Below are 21,373 nucleotides of genomic sequence, written 5' to 3'. Positions count from 1 at the left end.
TGGCATCACCGACTCGATGGACATGAGTTTGAGTGAACTCCGGGAGTTGGTGATGGACAGGGAGGCCTGGCGTGCTGTGATTCATGGGGTCGCAAAGAGTCAGACACGACTGAGCGACTGAACTGAACTGAACTGAACTGAAGGGACTCAGGGAACTTGGGGCACCTCTTTTCTAATTTCCTCTCTGCCTTAACCGTAATTCCACTCACATCTTCTGGAAAGAGATTGTTCTCATTTTCTGTGAGGCTGAAGAGATGCTGGCATTTTACAAAAGCCTACCTCTCTTTACTTAGACTGGGCTCTCTGTATGCCAAGGCACCTGCCTGGAATGTGGTCAACTAGCGTTTTATGCCATTATTTTTTCTTTTTCCAAAGTCAAACTCCTTTGGCTATGTAGCCAGGAATTCCCAACCTCTTAGGGTCCCAGCATCTGATCTTTGTTTGCTTTGGTTCTTTCTCCTGCGTGCTGCATAAGTTCTATCGCATTTCTTAAATACAAGTGTATTATGCCTGATTCCACTCTAAGATTTTTGCATTCCCTCTCTGGGAGAATTCCCTGTCTCTGCTCAACATGGCATGTGGGATCTTAACTCCCCCAACAGGTATAGAACCCATGCCCCCTGCATTGGAATGCAGAATTCAACCACTAGACCGCTGGGGAAGTCCCTCTTGTAAGAGTTTTGAGAAAATTTCCTCATAATATATACTAATCGCTCTTGCCAGGCACACTTTCCATGGATTTTCTCCTATCCTTTGAGGAAACTTCAGAAGGAGGCACTAATCTTATCTACATATTATAAATGAGGAAGCTGAGGCTCAGGGAAATAAAATAACTTTCCAAACAAAGTCATAGCCTCAAGCCCATGCTTATCGAATGAATCACTTCTGCTCTGGGCCTCACATTCAATGACAGTAGTAAAAACATCGATTGAGGAAAGGGAGAACTAAGAAATGTTGGATGAAAACTATGTACCCTCTACCCAGGAAAATAGACATATTCACAACATTTTAAAAGCAATTTCAAGGAGTTAGGGGAAAAGCCATCCTGCAGATCTAAACTGGAACTGTCAACTGGGTTAGCTGGGCACAGGAAGTGAAAAATCTCACTTACAAGTTTGAATCACCAGGTGGCGCTCTCAGCCCTGAATGGACTTCGGGTTTGCCAGCCAAGGTCTTCCAAGAGATAGGAGTTGGCCCAAGTTGCCTGGAACTCAAAGAATTTCAGAGATTGTTGATTCAAACAATAACCTTCACCATAAAGGGGAGGAAACTAGGCCCAGAGTTGTTAGGCAGTTTGCTCAAGGTCAAAGCTCATGGACAAAGCCAAAACTCACCCACTTATCCAAATTCTGTTATTTCTGAAATGTAAAACATAGTTCCCTTACTCTGAACAGAGCACAGTGGACACAATGCAATCTTCTCTCATAACGATTCCAGGAATGAGCGTTTTTGCGTGTGAACATTGGCCACCGTGCTAACTGTGGGAACTAGAAGAGCTTATCCCCCACAGAATGGCCCCAGACTGCTGTTTCACTGTTAATTCCTCCTGCGGATTAGGCACTGGGTTTGGGTCTTCCTATCTGTCAGATCTGCTTACATTTCATTGTGTCTTTAGGAAAGTTATTTCCCCCTCTTAGAGCCTCTGTTTCCGGGGGTTATTGAGTAGATTTGATGAGCCATGTGCCAGTAAAGTACCCTGTAGACAATAGATGTTCAGTAATTCATAATTACTGATATAACTGTTCTTCTTGCTCCAGTCAATTTGCTGCTTTATATACTCTCTACCTTAGAACCCAGACAACTGAACTTATTAGATCTGGGTAAAACATCTGGGACTTGCCAAGTGGTCCAGGGCTAAAGAATCTGCCTGCTAATGTAGGAGACACAATCCCTGGGTTGAGAAGATCCCTTGGAGTGGGAAATGGCAACCCGTTCCAGTATTCTTGCCTGGGAAATTCCATGGACAGAGGACCCTGGCAGCCTACAGTTCATGGGGTCAGAAAGAGTGGGACACGACTAACCATATTCAAACACACACACAAAACATCAGTAAGAATACAGAGACACTAAATGAGAAAACTACCTGCTCCATTATGGACTCTATGACCTTTGTTTTGTAACTTGGCAGTTCGGATTCTTGGTTGGGTTCTGGAGAGGCAGGGGTTCTAGGTGGAACCTTCTTCAAAGGATATAGAGCATTTGTGGACATAGAAGGGAGATGGAAGATTAAACTTCTTGACAAGCAAGTTACTTTTAAGTTTAACTTCCCTAGACCTCTTCTTTTTTTTCAACATGTATTTCTGACCATTCTGTGGACAGAACGAAGAAAATGTAAAAGACTTGTGAGTTCCAGTTTTATTCAGGGGTCTTACTGAGGAATACAGTCTGAGAAAGTGTCTCTCTGAAACTCTGAGAAACTGCTCCAAAGATGTAGGAGAGGCCAGTATATGTATGATTTTGGAGAGGGAATACGTGCAGTCAAGCATATATCTCAGTAAAAGGATGATTGCTAGTCATAAGGAACAGGTATCTTAGTTCATGATTTTAGTGCTTTACTATGTATGGGAATATGTAAGAATCTGGGTTCATTAAAATTAATCCTGAAAAATACACCCTAACTAACTAAGGGGCCTGTTTTCCGAAGCATAGAGAGCCCCATCATGTTTCTCATCCTAAATTCCTTTCAGGATGCACTGTTGGTCAATCACTGGAGTGGCTAATGACTTAATCCTTGTAGAAACGGATGGTGAGCAACATTCTTTGTTGTACAATTCCAATGTCAAATAGCAATGAAAATTTATTTTTACAAATAGGAGATCTCCAAAAGGCAAAGCTCTACGAAATGTGAAATTTCACTTTTCAGTAGATATGTTCATTGCCAAAGTTCTTTTAGAGATGTACACCCTTCAGTCATTCACACAAAGGGAAGAGATGGGGTCCATCTCTTCCCCCTCCATCTTTTCCCTCTGTTCCCACACTCCTCACTGGAGTTCTGACCTTTTATATATATACACGAGTAAGTATACAGACACACACACTATCAGTAAGAATACAGAGACACCAAATAAGAAAAATACTTGCTCCATTATGGACTCTATGCCCTTGTATTGTAACTTAGCAGTTCTGACTCTTGACTGGGTTCTGGAGAGTCAGGGGTTCCAGGTGGGTACCTTCACAGGATGTAGAGCATTTGTGGAAATAGAAGGAAGCGTGTGCCAGACACTGTGCTGGATACTACAGTAACAAAGCAGAACAAAACACAGAGTGGGCTTTCCCCTTGTGGAGCCCACACTCTTTCCCATAGCTCCAGCCATGTCTGACAATGAACGTTGTGGTATACTCTTTATACCTCCTTATCCCTCACCCATGTTCTTGCTCTTTACTACTTGTTACTTGTTCTTCACCTAGCTAATTTCCAGCAATTCTTTGGGCTCAAGTGGTCACCTCTTCCAGGAAGACTTCCTTGATGTACACAACAGAGACAGATATACTTCTTCTGCCTTTGCGAAGTACTCTATGGAAATTCATATCAGAATCCTTGCCACTCTGAATTGTGAGAATCACTTTCCATGTCTGTCTTCCTGCTCCAGTCTGGAATCTCCTTAAAGGCATGGACAATGTTTCATTCATGTCTCTGTCTTCAGAGTCTAGCACAGGGCTTGGAAGATGTCCAGTAAATGGTATGCCGAGTCGCCGCTTCAGTCGTGTCTGACTCTTTGCAACTCTTGGACTATAGCCTACCAAGCTCTTCTGTCCATGGGATTCTACAGGCAAGAATACTGGAGTGAGTTGCCATTTCCTTCAGGAGACTGAACCCACGTCTCTTAAGTCTCCTGCACTGGCAGGTGGGTTCTTTACCACTAGTGCCACCTGGGAGGCCCTCAGTAAATGGTACATGAACAAACAGTGTTAGTCCCAACAGAAGCAAATGCAAAACTGAATATAGCGCTCAGGAGAGGATTTATTTTGGCAACTCATGCTCACAAAGATCTGGAATCTTGATGATGTCTCTTGTTTGTCCAAAACTATCTTCTTGACAATCAGTTCAGTTTGTCCCTTTCCAGGGGACATCTGGCCTCCCCAGGAGTTGCTTATCTTCCCAGCTTCTGGCTCAGCTTGTCTTTTGATCGTCTTTAATGTGGCATCTTCATTTCAGTTTATATAAAGTCACAAGTAAGTTTCACTGCTCTTGTCCTCAACATTTACCTGCTTAGTGACTTCACTTTCTTTTTTTTAATTTTTAAAATTTTAATACAGTTCAAACCAGCACACATGGTTTGTTTCAGCTTCTTCACTGTCAAATCTGGAGGAAGGGACTGCTTCAGTTTGTCTGCCTTTTCTTTGTAATAATTAAGGTGTAAACGTATCTGCTGCATCAAATTTTAAACTTCACATTATCCTTATTTTTATTGATCTTGACAGGCTTGAGGTCCTTTTGCTGGTTGTAAACAAAAAGTCCTTGATTTCCTCAATTTTGTAAGACATGGCGATAAGGCACAAAGAGTGGGGCCAGCACCTTCGATCTAGGCCCGGGGTCCCCAGATGTCACCTGGTCTGGATTACCAAGGCTCCAATGGATTAGCCCCCATTCCCCATGTACACCCTGAAAAACACTCCCTGACATTTCACTTATGCTCTCTATTCCCTGGTCTGCATTCCAATCTTTTCTAACTGGCTGCAGGATAAGACCCTGCGTGCTAGTATCAAACACACTTGGATTTATATATCTATCCCACTGTTTCTAAGCTTCCCTAAGAGATCTCTCTGAGCCTCAGTTTCCTCTGCTATAAATGGGAATGATAATTACAGCCCTTACCTTAGGATATGTTGAGAGGATTATATAAGAGAAAATCATTATAAGATGCTTAGCATGGAACCTGGCAAAGAAGAAAGCTGAATAAATATCATTATGTCACTAGGGACATGCACAATATGTATAATATTATTTTATTTTATAATTTATTATACCGATAATATTATAATTATATAAAAGATAACTGTTGAGTCCTTCCCCAAGACCACAGAAACGGAGCCCAGAACCAAGGACACCTCCAAAGCTAATTGAGTTCCTTTGTAACTGTTGTCAAAAGCCCCTGATCATTACCAACAAGCTTCCTGACACCAAATTAGGCAAAGATGCCACTCCAGTAAACACCCTATATAGACTACAGCACCCTAACCAGTCACCTAATGCCAGCCTTCTAGGAGGAATTTTGTCTCGAGGCTATAAAAAGTGGCTACTAACCCACACAAAGTTGGCTTTCCCTGGTCTGTGATGAGGTCAGCCCCCTGTGTTCACAGTGCTCACATTATCTCTGCTCTTTGTTCTTAATAAACTCACTCCCTTCTGAAATACTCTCTTGTCTGGAAATTCTTTTCCAACCCGTGCTCAGATTGCCTCAGTAATAATATTCATAAAATAGGATAATAAATATCACATTATAATTATATAAGTTTATAATACATTATAATTTATAATACTTTCAATTACAATTATAAAAATTATAATTTTCTCTACATTTTATATATTAAATAATCAACATGACCATACTAATAATCTGGCTTACTTTAGTCTCCTATCTTTTAAAACGCTTTATGCTTGTCAACTAAGAAGAGATATTTCGTCTTAAAGGGAAATTTTGTAAATCTTCAATTTAAAATAATTTAATCCACTTGTGGGAAATAAAAGTTCCTGTAACAAATCTTCTTAAATTTTAGATTTCTCGCTAAAGAAAACCACAGTTAAGTGTTATTTATGCTTCCAGTTGTGTGTTTATGTACACACACATTATATACAACATTGGAGAAGACTCTTGAGAGTCCCTTGGACTGCAAGGAGATCCAGTCAGTACATTCTAAAGGAGATCAATCCTGGGTGTTCATTGGAAGGACTGATGCTAAAGCTGAAACTCCAATACTTTGGCCACCTCATGCGACGAGCTGACTCACTGGAGAAGACTCTGATGCTGGGAGGGATTGGGGGCAGGAGGAGATGGGGACGACAGAGAATGAGATGGCTGGATGGTATCACCGACTCGATGGACATGAGTTTGAGTGAACTCCGGGAGTTGGTGATGGACAGGGAGGCCTGGCGTGCTGCGATTCATGGGGTCGCAGAGTCGGACACGACTGAGCGACTGAACTGAACTGAACTGAATGCTTCCAGTTGTGTGTTTATGCACACACACATTATACACAACATGTAAACAAACAGATTTTTTTTAAAGCATAGATGAGATCACACACTATATATTTTTAAGCGACTTGCTTTTTTTGTTTTTTACCCTTTTAAATGAAGTATACAATTCAGGGGGTATTCATAAATTCTCAAGGTTGTACAACCATCATCACTAATTCCAGCTCATCCTCACCGCCTCAGGAAGAAACCTTATATCCACTGGTAGTCACTTCCCATTTCCTCTCCTCACATCCCCAGCTCCTGGCAACCATTAATCTAATTTTTGTCTCTATGGATTTGTCTACTGTGAATATTTCATATAAGTGGAATCATATAATATATGGCCTTTTGTGTCTGGCTTCCTGTCACTACATTTAAGTTCAGCTAATACTTTTTAAAGACTGCCAATATTCTGTAGTGACGATGATTCCATACTGTGGCTTCACCGTAATTCGGTTAATCCTCCACTCAATGGTCATTTAAATTGCTTCCTCTTTTTCATTATCACAAAATACAAAGCAATGAACACCCCTGGTTTCACAGCAATGTTCAGGCTTTATGAACCTCATGAGATTTCCTGCAGGAAAATGTCTTATAGGAGAGGTATTATTATTGGATAAAAAAGCATGCATAGTTGAAATTTTGATTGATCTCCCAAACTGCCCATCAAAAATGTTATACTACTCTCTACTCCTGCCAACAGCACGTTAGCTGACCATTGCCCGCCAATCCTTTCTAATGATATATGTTTTTTTTTCTTTACTTTTTTTGGTTATGCCATACAACCTGTGGGATTTTCTTTAACCAGGGATTGAACCCGTGTCCCCTGCATTGGAAGTGCACAGTCTTAAGCACTGGACCACCAGGGAAGTCTAAATGCTGTATATTTTAGATTTAAAAGAGAAGTTACTTCAAAGCCCACTTGCAATCACACCAGATTTTGTGGTAGAAGTAGTGATATTTCAGGGTACATTGAGTTTAATGGAATATACTATTAAAATTAATTTTACCAGCTTTAAAAAAAACACATTTTTTTAAAAGTGACTACTTGAAAAATTTTAAATTACATATGTGGCTCAACTTTTATTTCATTGGGTGCTGCTGCTCTAGAGTTAAACATGATCTCTATCCTCCTTTTGACTATCCTGCTATTGCTTTTTATAATCAATGCACATTGATATTTATCCATATATTTACCAGTTTCTTTGTTCTCCAAGACTTCTTGTTTCTTTGTTTAATTTTTTAAAACTTATTTTATTTTTTGGCTGCACCACATGGTACGAGGGATCTTAATTCCCTAGCCAGGAATTGAACCCACACCCCTGAATTGGGAGTGCAGAGTCTTAACCACTGGACCACCAGGAAAGTCCTGTTTGTTTAACTTTTACTGAAGTACAGTTTGTTCACAATGCTGTGCTAGTTTCAGGTGTACAGCAAAGTGAATCAGTTATACATATGTATATATCCACGCTTTTTTCAGATTCTTTTCCCATATAGGTCATTACAAAGTATTGAGTAGAGTTCCCTCTTCTATACAGTAGGTCCTTATTAGTTATCTATTTTATATATATAGTAGTGTATATGTCAATCCCAATCTCCCAGTTCATCCCTCCCTGTTACCCCCATCTCCATTAGTTCCTGCTTCTCTTTCCTTCAGGCACATATATCTTCCACAAAGAACTATTCTGGGGTAGTTTTTTCAGCACAAATATGAGTGTGGGAACCACTCTATCTTAGTCTAAAAGGCTACTGGAAGATAGTATGTATATATACATAAATACATATATTTCTGTGTAAGGGGGGTAGTTATCTAGATTTTTTGTGGGTGGAGGAGGGGCTGAGTTAGAGAGCTGAAAGATACTTCAGTGAAATACAGTATCTTATTTCCCATGACAGCAATTGAGATGTAAAATCATAGTCAAGGGTTCTCACAGGAAGCTGAGAAGAACAATATACCATATCTTATGTAGGAGTCCAGCGTCAGTGTGTAAGGCCAAACATGTAGCCCCCTAAACTACTTACATTATAGTCAATTTGAATTTTAAAAGTAAGTTTCTTTTTTTTTCAGCTGGGGGCTTCCCTGGTGGTCCAGTGGTTAAGAATTTATCTTGCAATATAAGGGATATTGGTTTGATCCCTGGTCCGGGAGTATCCCATATGCCATGGAGCAACTAAGCTCATGTGCCACAATTATTAAGCCCACACACCTAGAGCCTGTGCTCCTCAACTAGAGAAGCCACCACAATAAGAACCCTGCTAGAGAATAGCTTCCACTCACCACAACTAGAGAAAGCCCGCGTGAAGCAATGAAGACTCAAAACAGCCAAAAAATAAATAATATTTTAAGTAAATTTCATTTTAAGTAAACTTAACGGTAACCCACTCCAGTATTCTTGCCTGGAGAATCCCATGGACGGAGAAGCCTGGTAGGCTACAGTCCACGGGGTCGCAAAGAGTCGGTCACGACTGAGCGACAGAACGGAACGGAAACTCTCTTTCCTAAGTGGAACTCACAAAAGTTATATATGTAGATAACAAATTTATTATTTAATATACATATATATTTCTGTATTTGTGACATTTGCCCTTCTAGAGCTCTGACTAAGGGAAATAGCTGGGCAACTCTTAGTTATCTAATCTCTGTTCACTTGCCTTGAACTTCTGGACAAATGTTAATTAACAGCAAAACGTTCCTAATTCGAACAAGTTGGGAAGTCAAAGCAAATGGTAGGTTAATGTGTTTTAGTAAATGTATAGTTGACCCTTGAACAACATACGGGTTAGGGGGTACCAGTTCCTTCATGGTCAAGGCTAATGCTGACCACAAGCCTTACTCATACCATAAACAGTCAACGTATATTTTGTATGTGATATTTTTATTTTCAAAATTCTGTATGTTATTTTACATACATTTTATGTACTCATGTCTTACCCTTTCCTTAATTTTTTCTATATTTCTAGGTTATACGGTTCATCTGCCAGTTTTTTCAAATTGTCACAAATATCCAAAAGATTTTTCAATATATATATTGAAAAAAATCCGTGTATAAGTGGACCTGCACAGTTCAAATCCATGTTGTTCAAGGGTCAGCTGCAGTTACTTAATTTCTGGAGTATGCAGAAAGTTCTAGCAAGCTCATAAAATTTTAATAAGTAACGATGGAGTGTAAAAAAGTGGCCAGTATCATTAAGGAGTTAGTATTAGCTGTGAACTCATTCAAGAGCTTACTAACACAGGGCTTGCAAGTTGCTCTTTTGAGCTGGTTAATAAGATCTCTGCAAAGGTGTATACTTTTACTCCCTTGCTACCTGTAGAATATATGTCTTGCTTTTGTTTTTCTGCCTCTGTTTCTCTTCTTTCTGGTACTGGCACAATTATTTTCCTTTGGAAAGCTGCCCCGCCAAAATTCTGAGCAAACAGGGTTGGAATGGAGCTATGGAGTGGATGAGGACCCAGGCTGGTCAGAGTGATAATGAGTGGGTTAAGGCGGGGCCCACAGCTGGTCTGGATTAGGGAAAGGCAGTCCCTGTATTCTGCTGGAGGTGTAGGGCAACCCCTCTTCCTGCTGGAGTTGCTAACCTGAACAAATTCAGGCCTAAAGCAGTTGGTGGCTGTCATTGGTCAGCTATTGCTGCATAAGAAATCACCACAAACTTTGCAGTTTAAAATAATATTAATATATTATATATCATCTCACAGTTTCTGTGCACCAGGAGCTCTGCCTCAGGGTCTTTCAAAAGACTGAAACCAATGTGTCAGACTTTCCTGGTGGTCCAGTGGTTAAGACTCTATGTTACCAATACAGGAAGCATGAGTTCAATCCCTGAAGATTTGGCATAAGCTGGGGTCTCCTTGTCAGGATCCCAGTCTAGCTGGGACAGAGTGCTAAAGTGTCAGGTGTGCAAGTAGCCAATTGAAGCTACGAGTTGAAAATGAAAAAGTTAAGCCTTTGATCACTTGCTTAGATGGTTTAGAGAAGAGACTGAAACTGGAGGAAGTACCTACTCTCCCTGTTGAATTTTCCCATCTATACATCTCACTGTTAAAGGGACTTTATAGCCCCTGGGACTTTCGGGGTGGGGATGGAGAGAGAGGAGGGATAGGAGTGGAAAAATACTGGGTACAAGGTCAGAGTGAGCAAGTGACTGCAAGGTCATGCCCCCACTCCCCCATAAGGAGGCCCTGGCAGAGGTGCCTGGAGAGGACCTCTGACTAGGACCTCAGATAAAGGGACCCAGGAGGCAAGGAGCACAATATGCATGAGAGTTTGACAGGTCAGAGGGGCTGAGTCCTTGAATGCAACTCCCTTAGAGACAGCAATCCGCTGCCCACGCATCAGGTCTGGTGTGGGAAGGGCAGCTTTCCTCCCAGAGGCCTGCCAGGTAAAGCCTTTGAATTGCCTATGGTCAGGCCTGAGAAATTACACATAGGTTTTTCACTGGAAGCCAGACAGTTCATGCATCTGGAGCCTTGACTGGGGAATAATCTGCTTCTAACCTCACGCAGTGGTTGTTGGCAGGATTCAGTTCCTGGTGGGACATTAGACTGGGGGTTTCAAGTCCTCACTGGCTGTTGGCCAAGGGCCACCCTCAGTTCCTTATCATGAGCCTTTCTACTTGGCAGGCGATTTTATGAAATTTAACCAGAGGAGATGGCAATAGAGTCTGTGCCAGTAAGAGCTAAGTCCTAGTCTTATATAACCTAATCACAGAAGAGACATCCCATTAACATTGACACAGTCTATTGATTAGAAGCAGGTTACTCAAGGGGAAGGGATTACACAAGGCTGTGAATACCAGGAGGTAGGGATCACTGGGGCTGTCTTAGAAGCAGCTGACCACAATGGCTGTCTGGTAACATTAAGGGAGAGTCTACTTGGGATTGACACCAGCCTAGAGGCCAACAAAGTTGAGAAACAGAAGGGATACTTAGGGCACCATTTAAGCCTGTGGATCCAGATACTTCTGAAGTCAACTATCCCTTGGCATCCCAGTACCAGAACTAACACCTTTTCTTCTTTAAGGATTCCATTTGCACTGCATTTTAGTCACTTGCAACTGAAAGAGTACTGATTAACATAAAAATAACGTGGGCAGGTTCTTTTGGTTTCTTGGGACAGAGAAGTGCTGTCACCTTAAGAATAAGGTGTTTCTTTTGGTGGTTCAGTTCAGTTCAGTTCAGTCGCTCATTCGTGTCCGACTCTTTGCGACTCCATGAACCACAGCACGCCAGGCCTCCCTGTCCATCACCAACTCCCGGAGTTCACTCAAACTCATGTCCACAGAGTCGGTGATGCCATCCAGCCATCTCATTCTCTGTCGTTCCCTTCTCCTCCCGCCCCCAATCCCTCCCAGCATCAGAGTCTTTTCCAGTGAGTCAACTTGTCGCATGTGGTGGCCAAAGTATTGGAGTTTCAGCTTTAGCATCAGTCCCTCCAATGAACATCCAGGATTGATCTCCTTTAGAATGGTCTTTTGGTGGTAGGAATGTAAACTGAGAAAGCTACTGCAGAGAACAGTGTGGAGGTTCCTCAAAAAAATAAAAAGAGTTACCATATGATCCAGTAATCCACTCCTGGGCATATATCTGGACAAAACTATAATTTAAAAAGATGCCTGCACCTCAGTGTTCATAGTAGCACGATTCACAGTAGCCGATACACAGAAACAACCTAAATGTCCTTGGACTGATGAATGCGTAAAGATGTGGTACATATACAGTGGAATACCACTCGACCATAAAGAAGAATGAAATAATGCCATCTGCAGCAACATGGATGGATTTAGAGAATATTAAGTAAGAAAAAGACAAACACCATATCTATCACCTACATGTGGAATCTAAAATATGACACAAACTTATCTACAAAACAGAAACAGACTCACACAGAGAACAGAATTGTGGTTGCCAAGGGGATGGGGGTGGGAGGGACGGATGGGGAATTTGGGATGAGTAGATGCAAACTCAGAGAAGGCAATGGCAAGCCACTCCAGTACTATTGCCTGGAAAATCCCATGGATGGAGGAGCCTGGTAGGCTGTAGTCCGTGGGGTCGCTAAGGGTCGGACACGACTGAACGACTTCACTTTCACTTTTCACTTTCACACATTGGAGAAGGAAATGGCAACCCACTCCAGTGTTCTTGCCTGGAGAATCCCAGGGATGGGGCAGCCTGGTGGGCTTCCGTCTATGGGGTCACACAGAGTCGGACACGACTGAAGTGACTTAGCAGCAGCAGCAGATGCAAACTATTATACAGACAATGGATAAACAACAAGGTCCTAGTGTATAGCACGGGGAACTATATTCAATATCCTGTGATAAACCATAGTGGAGAAGAATATGAAAAGAATGTGTGTATATATATACATTATATATATAAATACATATAGCTGAATCACTTTGCTATATAGAAGAAATTAACACAACATTGTAAATCAACTATACTTAGTTAGATAAAATGAATTTTAAAAAACAAAATGTTTGCTGAAAGGGTGCTGGTGGTCTGGAACCCACCTGGAGCCTTCTCGTGGAGTGGGTCAGCTCTGGAGAAGGGAAGCTATCTCCGCGGTGCTCATTTTTCTCTGTGAATCTGCTGTTTTCCCACTATCTATGGGCCATTTCTCCTCCATACTATTTACCCTTTTACCCACACTCCCTGTTACCTCCGATTTCCAGCCTGCACAAGACTCGTTAATGGCCCCTTTGTACCATCCGTACATCTTCTCCTTTCTGCACTAGCTCCTACCAGTTACTTCTACCTGCCTGTTCCTTCTCATATACTAGTGCAGATTCAAAGGTTGAATCTGATCGGTGTAGGTCATCTTTTTTGAGCCAGGCTAGTTCACAGGTGGTTTGACAGGCCTGTGCATTGCCTATCAGATTGGGCAGGAATGGACTCATGAGGACTTCCCAGGGGCTGTGGGCAGGCTGGGCATTCTATGGCTTCTCTTGTTTAAGGCATAAGGCAAGGGACTTCCCTGGTGGTCTAGTGGAATCTACCTGCCAAAAGCAGGGGACATGTGTTCAATCCCTGGGCAGGGAAGATCCCAAATACTGCAGAGTAACTAAGCCCATGTGCCACAACTACTGAGCCCATGCACTGCAACTACTGAAGCCTGCATGCCTAGAGCTTGTGCTCCGCAACAAAAGAAGCCACTGCAATGAGAAGCCCACATAAAGCAACCAAGAGTAGCCCCCTCTGGCTGCAACTGGAGAAAGCCTGGTGCACAGCAACAAAGATCCAGTACAGACAAAAATAAATAAATAAATCTTAAAATAATAATAATTAAAATACAGATTCCTGGATACAGAGATTTGGATTTTTAAAAACGACATAAGGCAAGCCATTTTTCATGAAGATAGTAAAGGTTCCAGTTTCAATAATCACTGTCTGGATAGCTTAAGGTCTGAATGAATGAGGCTTCACTGAATTTTAGCATCACTTGGGAGACCTTGTTTCTATTTCTAGCTATTTTTTGATGAGCAGATCATCTGCAGTGACCAAGGACTCATTCTGTTACAAATGAAAAACATTCAACTTAAATAGCACAAGTCCAAAATGGAATTTGCTGGCTCCTGTATCTGAAAAGTCCAAGGGTAGATCTTGTTTCATGCTTGGCTCCATCTAGGGGTCAAACAGTGTCAATGTCATCATGTCATGATGACTGTCTCAGAGGTACTTTCCTCTCTATTGGCTCCTTTCCCAGGCAGCCTCTTTGGTCCTGGTGGTAAGATGACCACCAATATCTCTAGGCTGAAATATTCTCTCCTCAGCAGCACTGCTGGAAGAGAGATTCACTCTTCCCAGTGTCCTGGAACTGAGTCTCACTGGTTTGGCTTGACTCACTTGTCCATCCCTGAACCAATGGCTAGACAAGAGGAATCCAACGCTTTGATTGGCCAGACTTGGGTCACATGATCACCCCTGCAGCCCCACCTAAACCACAGGAACTGAGAGTGACAGAAGGATGGTTCCAAAGGAAGGGTGGGGAGATATTAATTGAAAGAGAAATGGGTGTTGGCAATAGCAACACCAGTGTCTATATTCCTTAATCTGTCTATTTTTGTTGCCCAGTCTCTGAAAGCACGTACCAATTGCAGAGTAACTATGCAAGCAATCTCTGAGCCTAAAAACATTTGCAGGTGACTTCTACAATTTGCTTATTTTTTTAATTGAAGTAAGATTCATGTAAGACAGCAAAATGGCTGTCTGAGGAGGCCTTACAAATAGCTGAGAAAAGAATAGAAGTGAAAAGCAAAGGAGAAAAGGAAAGATATTCCTATTTGAGTGCAGAGTTCCAAAGAAGAGCAAGGAGAGATAAGAAATCAGTGATCAGTGAAATTAGTGATCAGTGCAGAGAAACAGAGGAAAACAACAGAATGGGAAAGACTAGAGATCTCTTCAAGAAAATCAGAGATACCAACAGAACATTTCATGCAAAGATGGGCACAATAAAGGACCGAAATTGTATGGACCTAACAGAAGCAGAAGATATTAAGAAGAGGTGGCAAGAATGCACAGAAGAACTGTACAAAAAATATCTTCACGATGCAGATAATCACGATGGCGTGATCACTCACCTAGAGTCAGATATCCTGGAATGTGAAGGCACGTAGGCCTTAGGAAGCATCACTACAAACAAAGCTAGTGAAGGTGATGGAACTCCAGTTGAGCTATTTCAAATCCTAAAAGATAATGCTGTGAAAGTGCTGCACTCAATATGGCAGCAAATTTGGAAAACTCAGCAGTGGCCATAGGACTGGAAAAGGTCAGTTTTCATTCCAATCCCAAAGAAAGGCAATGCCAAAGAATGCTCAAACTACCACATAACTGTACTCATCTCACACGCTAGTAAAATCATGCTCAAAATTCTCCAAGCCAGGCTTCAACAATATGTGAACCGTGAACTTCCAGATGTTCAAGCTGGTTTTAGAAAAGGTAGAAGAACCAGAGATCAAATTGCCAACATTCATTGGATCATCAAAAAAAGCAAGAGAGTTTCAGAAAATCATCTATTTCTGCTTTATTGACTATGCCAAAGCCTTTGACTGTGTGGATCACAATAAACTGTGGAAAATTCTGAAAGAGATGGGAATACCAGACCACCTGACCTGCCTCTTGAGAAACCTGTATGCAGGTCAGAAAGCAACAGTTAGAACTGGACATGGAAGAACAGACTGGTTCCAAATAGGAAAAGGAGTACGTCAAGGTTGTATATTGTCACCCTGCTTATTTAACTTATATGTAGAGTACATCATGAGGAATGCTGGATGAAGCACAAGTTGGAATCAAGATTGCTAGGAGAAATATTAATAACCTCAGATATGCAGATAACACCACACTTATGGCAGGAAGTGAAGAATAACTAAAGAGCCTCTTGATGAAAGTGAAAGAGGAGAGTGAAAAAGTTGGCTTAAAACTCAACATTCAGAAAACTAAGATCGTGGCATCCAGTACCATCAATTCATGGCAAATAGACGGAGAAACAGTGGAAGCAGTGACAGACTTTATTTTTTTTGGACTCCAAAATCACTGTAGATGGTGATTGTAACCATGAAATTAAGACACTTACTCCTTGGAAAAAAGGTTATGACCAACCTAGACAGCATATTAAAAAGCAGAAACATTACTTTGCCAACAAAGGTCCATCTAGTCGAGGTGATGGTTTTTCCAGTAGTCATGTATAGATGTGAGAGTTGGACCATAAAGAAAGCTGAGCACCGAAGAATTGATGCTTTTGAACTGTGGTGTTGGAGAAGACTCTTGAGAGTCCCTTGGACTGCAAGGAGATCCCACCTAAAGTTGGATTCTAAAGGAAATCAGTCCTGAATATTCATTGGAAGGACTGATGTTGAAGCTGAAACTCCAATACTTTGGCCACCTGATGTGAAGAACTGATTCATTTGAAAAGACCTTGATGCTGGGAAAGATTGAAGGTGGGAGGAGAAGGGGACAACAGAGGATGAGAGGGTTGGATGGCATCACCGACTCAATGGACATGAGTTTGAATAAGCTCTGGGAGTTGGCGATGGACAGGGAGGCCTGGTGTGCTACAGTCCATGGGGTCACAAAGTCGGACACAACTGAGCAACTGAACTGAACTGAAGATTCATGTAACAAAAATTAACCATCTTTAAAGTAAAGGAGGGGCTTTCCTGGTGGTCCAGTGGTTAAGACCCTGAGCTTGTACTGCATGAGGCTCAGGTTTGATTCCTGTTGGGGGAACTAAGATCCCACATGCCATGTGACATGGCCAAAAAATAAATAAAAATTAAAAAGTGAATCGTGCATTAATATATTCACAGTGCTGTACAACCACCACCTCTATCAGGTTTCAGAACATTTTTATCACCTCAAAATAAAACTGTAGTAGTTTCCCATCTCCTACTCCTTCTAGGCATGGTGACCATCAATCTGCCTTCTGTGTCTGTGGATTTACCTACTCTGGATATTTCATATAAATAGAGCTATAAAATATTTGATTTTTGTGTCTGGCTTCTTTCCCCTATACCAGGGTTTTCAAGGTTCATTTACATGCTAGCATATATCAGCACTTCATTCCTTTTGGAGGTTTGCAGCTGCTCCTGCTGCTGCTAAGCTGTTTCAGTCGTGTCCGACTCTGTGCAACCCCATAGATGGCAGCCCATCAGGCTCCCCTGTCCCTGGGATTCTCCAGGCAAGAATACTGGAGTGCATTGCCATTTCCTTCTCCAATGCATGAAAGTGAAAAGTGAAAGTGAAGTCGCTCAGTCGTGTCCAACTCCTAGCGATCCCATGGATTGCAGCCTATAATATTCTAATGTGTTATTATACTAGACTGTTGTGCAACCAAGCTCTGGGACTTTTTCATCTTGCAAAACTGCAACACTATTCTCATTGAACAACTCCCTATTCCTTCCTCCTCACCTAGTTCTATTTTCCTTGTCTATGAATCGACAACTTTAGATACCTCATGTAAGTGGAATCATACAGTATTTGTCCTTTTGTTTCTGGCTTATTTCATTTAGCATAATGTCCTCAAGTTTCATTCATGTTGTAGCTTATGTCAGCATCTCTTTTATAAAGCTGAAGAGTATTTCATTGTGTGTATACACCACATTTTGTCTATTCATTCATCCGTTGATGGACACTGGCTGCTTCCAGCTTCTTGGCTATTGTGAACGAGGCTGATTTAGACATGATTTACAAAGATCTCTCTGAGACTCGGCTTCCAGTTCCCTTGGATCTACACTCAGAAGTGGGGTTGTTGAATCATATGGTAATTCCATTTTTCATTTTCTGAAGAACTAGAATCTGCTTGTTTTTAAAATTAATTTTCTGCCTCTTTCCTAAAATATTTTATGCAGAAGGTGCCAATGGGAATGAAAGTGTGTTTTAAAATCTTTTGAAATTCTTGTAGAGGAAAAGCAAAAATCTCAAAAAAAAAAACTAACAAGTGGAATGCTGGAAACCAGTTGAAGGTCAATTTCTAGAACAATGTCTCAGTCCATCTCCTTGGCCAAGAGCCAGAGCCTGGACCCCTGGAGTCACAGTTCCAAGGTCACTGAAATGGCCTTGATGACAGTTTATAAACTCAAGTTTTGGCCACAGGTGGGAGATTTATCTTTGTCCAGGCCTCCCTTATGAAACACTTTCTCTAGCAGAAGCACAAGAGTAAAACTGGAATGAAGCCATTCCGCTGAATAACCACATCAGTGAATTTCCTGCCCTTACTCAACAAACAAAAACAGCCTGTGGTTTTACAGGCTCATTCATTCTAGTCTACCCACAGCAGCCCTACAAAAGCTCCTTGCCGAGACTCACAGAGAATTTACAACCCAGAAAGGCAAGCATACAGTGTAGATGTGTGTCCATAAATACTAACATTGCTTTTCTTTTTAAATATTGCTTTCTCCACCTCTTTTAAGACCTCTACCGTGACCTGAGTAAGCAGTAAATGCCAGGAGCTCCAAAAGGCTCCCAGGGCTGAGCTTTTACCTGGATTTTTAAGGCACTTCTTGGTTTCTAGACAAAAACAAGGCTTTCCGGAGGCATCTGCAGGTGTGCCTGGCTCAACTGCTCTGCTGGCAGAAGTCCTCTCCCCACAGACAAGACAGGTTCTCCTTTCAGTTGGATTTCAGTCTTTGGCAAGTCCCTGAGGCTTTCTGAACATCTGTTTCCTAAACTATGGGAGGGTAAATGAGAACCAGTCTCAATATCTAACAACAAATGCATGATCAAATTATTCATGACATCATAATTGACAGTTGTTTTAAAAAACAATTTTTTGAAATGTATTTACTAACAGAAAATGTTCAACATAGAGTATTAAATAAGAGATAATACAGAAGTCTGTGTTCTTATGTGGATCGGACATATTCTATATATATTGTTAAAACCACGAGTATAAAACTTGACGGACCACTCCAGTGTTCTTGCCTGGAGAATCCCAGGGACGGGGGAGCCTGGTGGGGTGCAGTCTATGAGGTCGCACAGAGTCGGACATGACTGAAGCGACTTGGCAGCAGCAGCAGCAGCAGTAGGAACCAAAAATGGTTTGGCTACAAATTGTATTCTTGGTAATATTTCTAAATGCATTCTGTTAATGTTAAAATTCCTAACATACACATTTAATGTCTTATGTGTAAGTTTTTTAAGAAAAATGTCTTATTCAAGTATTACATGTTTGCTGCCTTTCATATAATTCCATATTACTTTTTAAAAATAAAGTTATTTCTAGGAAAACTAAAAAAAAACCAAACTTTGCGGAGATAGAAAGGAACACTGAAAAACAAATGAGAAGGTAAAACAAAAACAAGCAAACAAAAACCATGAGAGAAGGACGTCCCTGGTGGTCCAGTGGTTAAGAATCTGCCTTGTCTGAGTCCCTTCACTGTTCACCTGAAACTATCACAGCACTGTTAATTGGCTATGCTGTGCTGGGCTGTGCTTAGTCACTGTCCGCTCTTTGCGACCCCATGGAATGTAACCTGCCAGGCTCCTCTGTCCATGGGCATTCTCCAGGCAAGAATACTGGAGTGGGTTGCCATGTCCTCCTCCAGGGGATCTTCCCGACCCAGAAATTGAACCGGGGTCTCCTGCACTGCAGGTGGATTCTTTACCAGCTGAGCTAACACAGAAGCCCGTTAATCAGCTATACCCCAATATAAAATAAAAAGTTAAAAAAAAAAATCTGCCTTGTAATGCAGGAGATGTGGGTTCAACCCCTGGTCGGGGAACTGGGATCCCCCATGCCACAGGGCAACTAAGCCTGATCACCACAGCTACTGAGCAGGCCCATCCTGCATGCCGCAACTCGGACTCAATACAGCCAAATTAAAAAAAAAAAAAGACAAACACACAACAAAGTAAATCTGTTGACCACAAGGTTTCCTTTTGGCTTAAAAATCAGTCAGTCACAGAGACTTCACACAGTCTGGAATATGGTATCGCAAACTTAAAATGCAAATGTTTGGCTCACTTCTATGATTTTTGTCCTTAGGAGAAAACAAACAACAACCAAATAAGTGTACATGTAAAAGAACACATATTGTGAGATGTTTCTAGAGCCTAGTTGTGAGATCACCTTAAGTATTCCCAAATGGGAAATATTGTGTTTTAAACAAGCGATTGATGGACACAATAGAATCATGTGTAGCCATTAAGAATGTTGCTGTAGTAGTTTATTCATGGACATGACAGGAGGAAGTGAAGAACAGCAAATTACACAGTAGCATGTATGTATAATTTGACCCAGTTCATATTGATTCCAAACTATCATATATGCATACTCACATTTATAGACAGCGAAGTCTGGAAGGAAAATCACAAGATGCTCATCGCTTTTGGTTGGTTGGCTTATTAATCAATTAATTAATTTTATGTTTTTATTTATGAGTTTTATATAATGTAAAAATAGTAATAGCCTCCCATTAGGAGGTGCTAGGTTGTGTATGAAGCACACCACCTGTGTTTCATTTAATTCTCACTATGATCATTTCAGGGGTATTAATAAACCCATTTTAGAGACAGGAAAACTGAGGCTTAGTGAGGAAAGGTCATATTCTGTATAACTTTCTTATTGTTGCTACAACAAATTACGAGAAACTTAGTGGCTTACGGCAACGTGAATTTATTATCTTACGGTTCTGGACGTCAAAAGTCTGAAATGGGTCTCACTGGGCTAAAATCAAGGTGTCAACAGGGCTACATTCATTCTGGAGCCTCTAGAGAAGAATCTGGTTCCTTGCCTTTTTCAGCTTCTATAGGCTCCCTGCACTCCTTGGCTTCTGGCCCCTTCCTCCACCTGCAAAACCAGCAATGGTTGGTCAAGTCTTTCTCACATGGAATCCCTCTCCTTCTAACAAGCCCACCTTCTTCCCCATTTAAGGACCTTTGTGATTATATTGGGCCCACTCAGATAATTGAGGGTAATCTCCTGATTTTAAGGTCAGCTGATTAACAACCTTATTTCCATCTGGTATCATAATCCCCCCTAGTCATATAATGGAATATATTCACAGACTCTGGGAATTAGGATGTGGCCATCTTTGAGAAGTCATTCTTCTGCCTGTTCCCCTTGCCAAGGTTTCATAGGTACTAGATGATGAATTAGAACTGTGAATGCATTCTGATTTCCATTCCTGTGCCCTTAGATTATGTTATTTGGCTGATTAATTGTATATCAGTGGTGGTGGTTTAGCCACTAAGTCATGTCTGACTCCAGCAACCCCATGGACTGTAGCCCACCAGGCTCCTCGTTTGAAGGGATTTTCCAGGCAAGAATACTGGTGTGGGTTGCCATTTCCTTCTCCAGGTGATCTTCCCAACCTAGGGATTGAACCCGAGTCTTCTGCATTATAGGCAGATTCTTTACTGCTGAGCCTTCAGAGAAGCCCATTGTATATTAAAGACGGTTAAAATTTTTTTATATGTTAAAAAAATAAATAAATAAAAATAATTTCCTTTCCCTGTCCTTTCAGCCATTTTTGCTATGTCATCCATCTGCCCCTACCTACATCTCCCATTCTAGCAAAACCAGTCTGCTCACTGGTACAAGCCCAGCACCCTCAAACACACCCCAAGCTTGCTTCCATTGCAGGTGGTCCTCATACTGTCTCTTAAACTTGGGAGTGTCACTCTTGGTCATCTGAGAAGCTGAGACAAAATGGGATTCAATGTGCAAGGAATTTATTAGTAGATATGACTGTGAG

At 41.4% G+C, this 21,373-nt stretch overlaps 1 protein-coding gene and 1 pseudogene across 2 annotated transcripts in view; both read right to left on the bottom strand.

Annotated features, from left to right (window-relative positions):
* Window positions 1-3,368, bottom strand: part of VSIG10 (V-set and immunoglobulin domain containing 10) — a 53,779-nt gene extending 50,411 nt beyond the window's left edge. The window contains exon 1 of the mRNA XM_088827859.1: window positions 3,365-3,368. Coding sequence (XP_088683985.1) covers window positions 3,365-3,368 — 4 coding nt within the window. The remainder of the gene's footprint in view (window positions 1-3,364) is intronic.
* LOC148774887 (large ribosomal subunit protein eL38 pseudogene) overlaps window positions 1-19,809 on the bottom strand; it is a 36,127-nt pseudogene extending 16,318 nt beyond the window's left edge. Inside the window, exons 1-2 of the transcript XR_016035351.1 lie at window positions 18,159-19,809; window positions 1,112-4,877 (exon numbers count right to left, since the gene is read on the bottom strand). The product of XR_016035351.1 is annotated as a large ribosomal subunit protein eL38 pseudogene (transcript). The remainder of the gene's footprint in view (window positions 1-1,111; window positions 4,878-18,158) is intronic.
* Between the last annotated feature and the right edge of the window lie 1,564 nt (window positions 19,810-21,373).

Source organism: Moschus berezovskii, chromosome 19, assembly GCF_049115385.1.
Source record: "Moschus berezovskii isolate FMDL1 chromosome 19, NW_MosBer_1.0, whole genome shotgun sequence".
Taxonomy (NCBI): Eukaryota; Metazoa; Chordata; class Mammalia; order Artiodactyla; family Moschidae; genus Moschus; species Moschus berezovskii.
The sequence above is the reverse complement of the archived record's forward strand: the minus strand, read 5'-3'. Positions and strand labels throughout refer to the sequence as shown.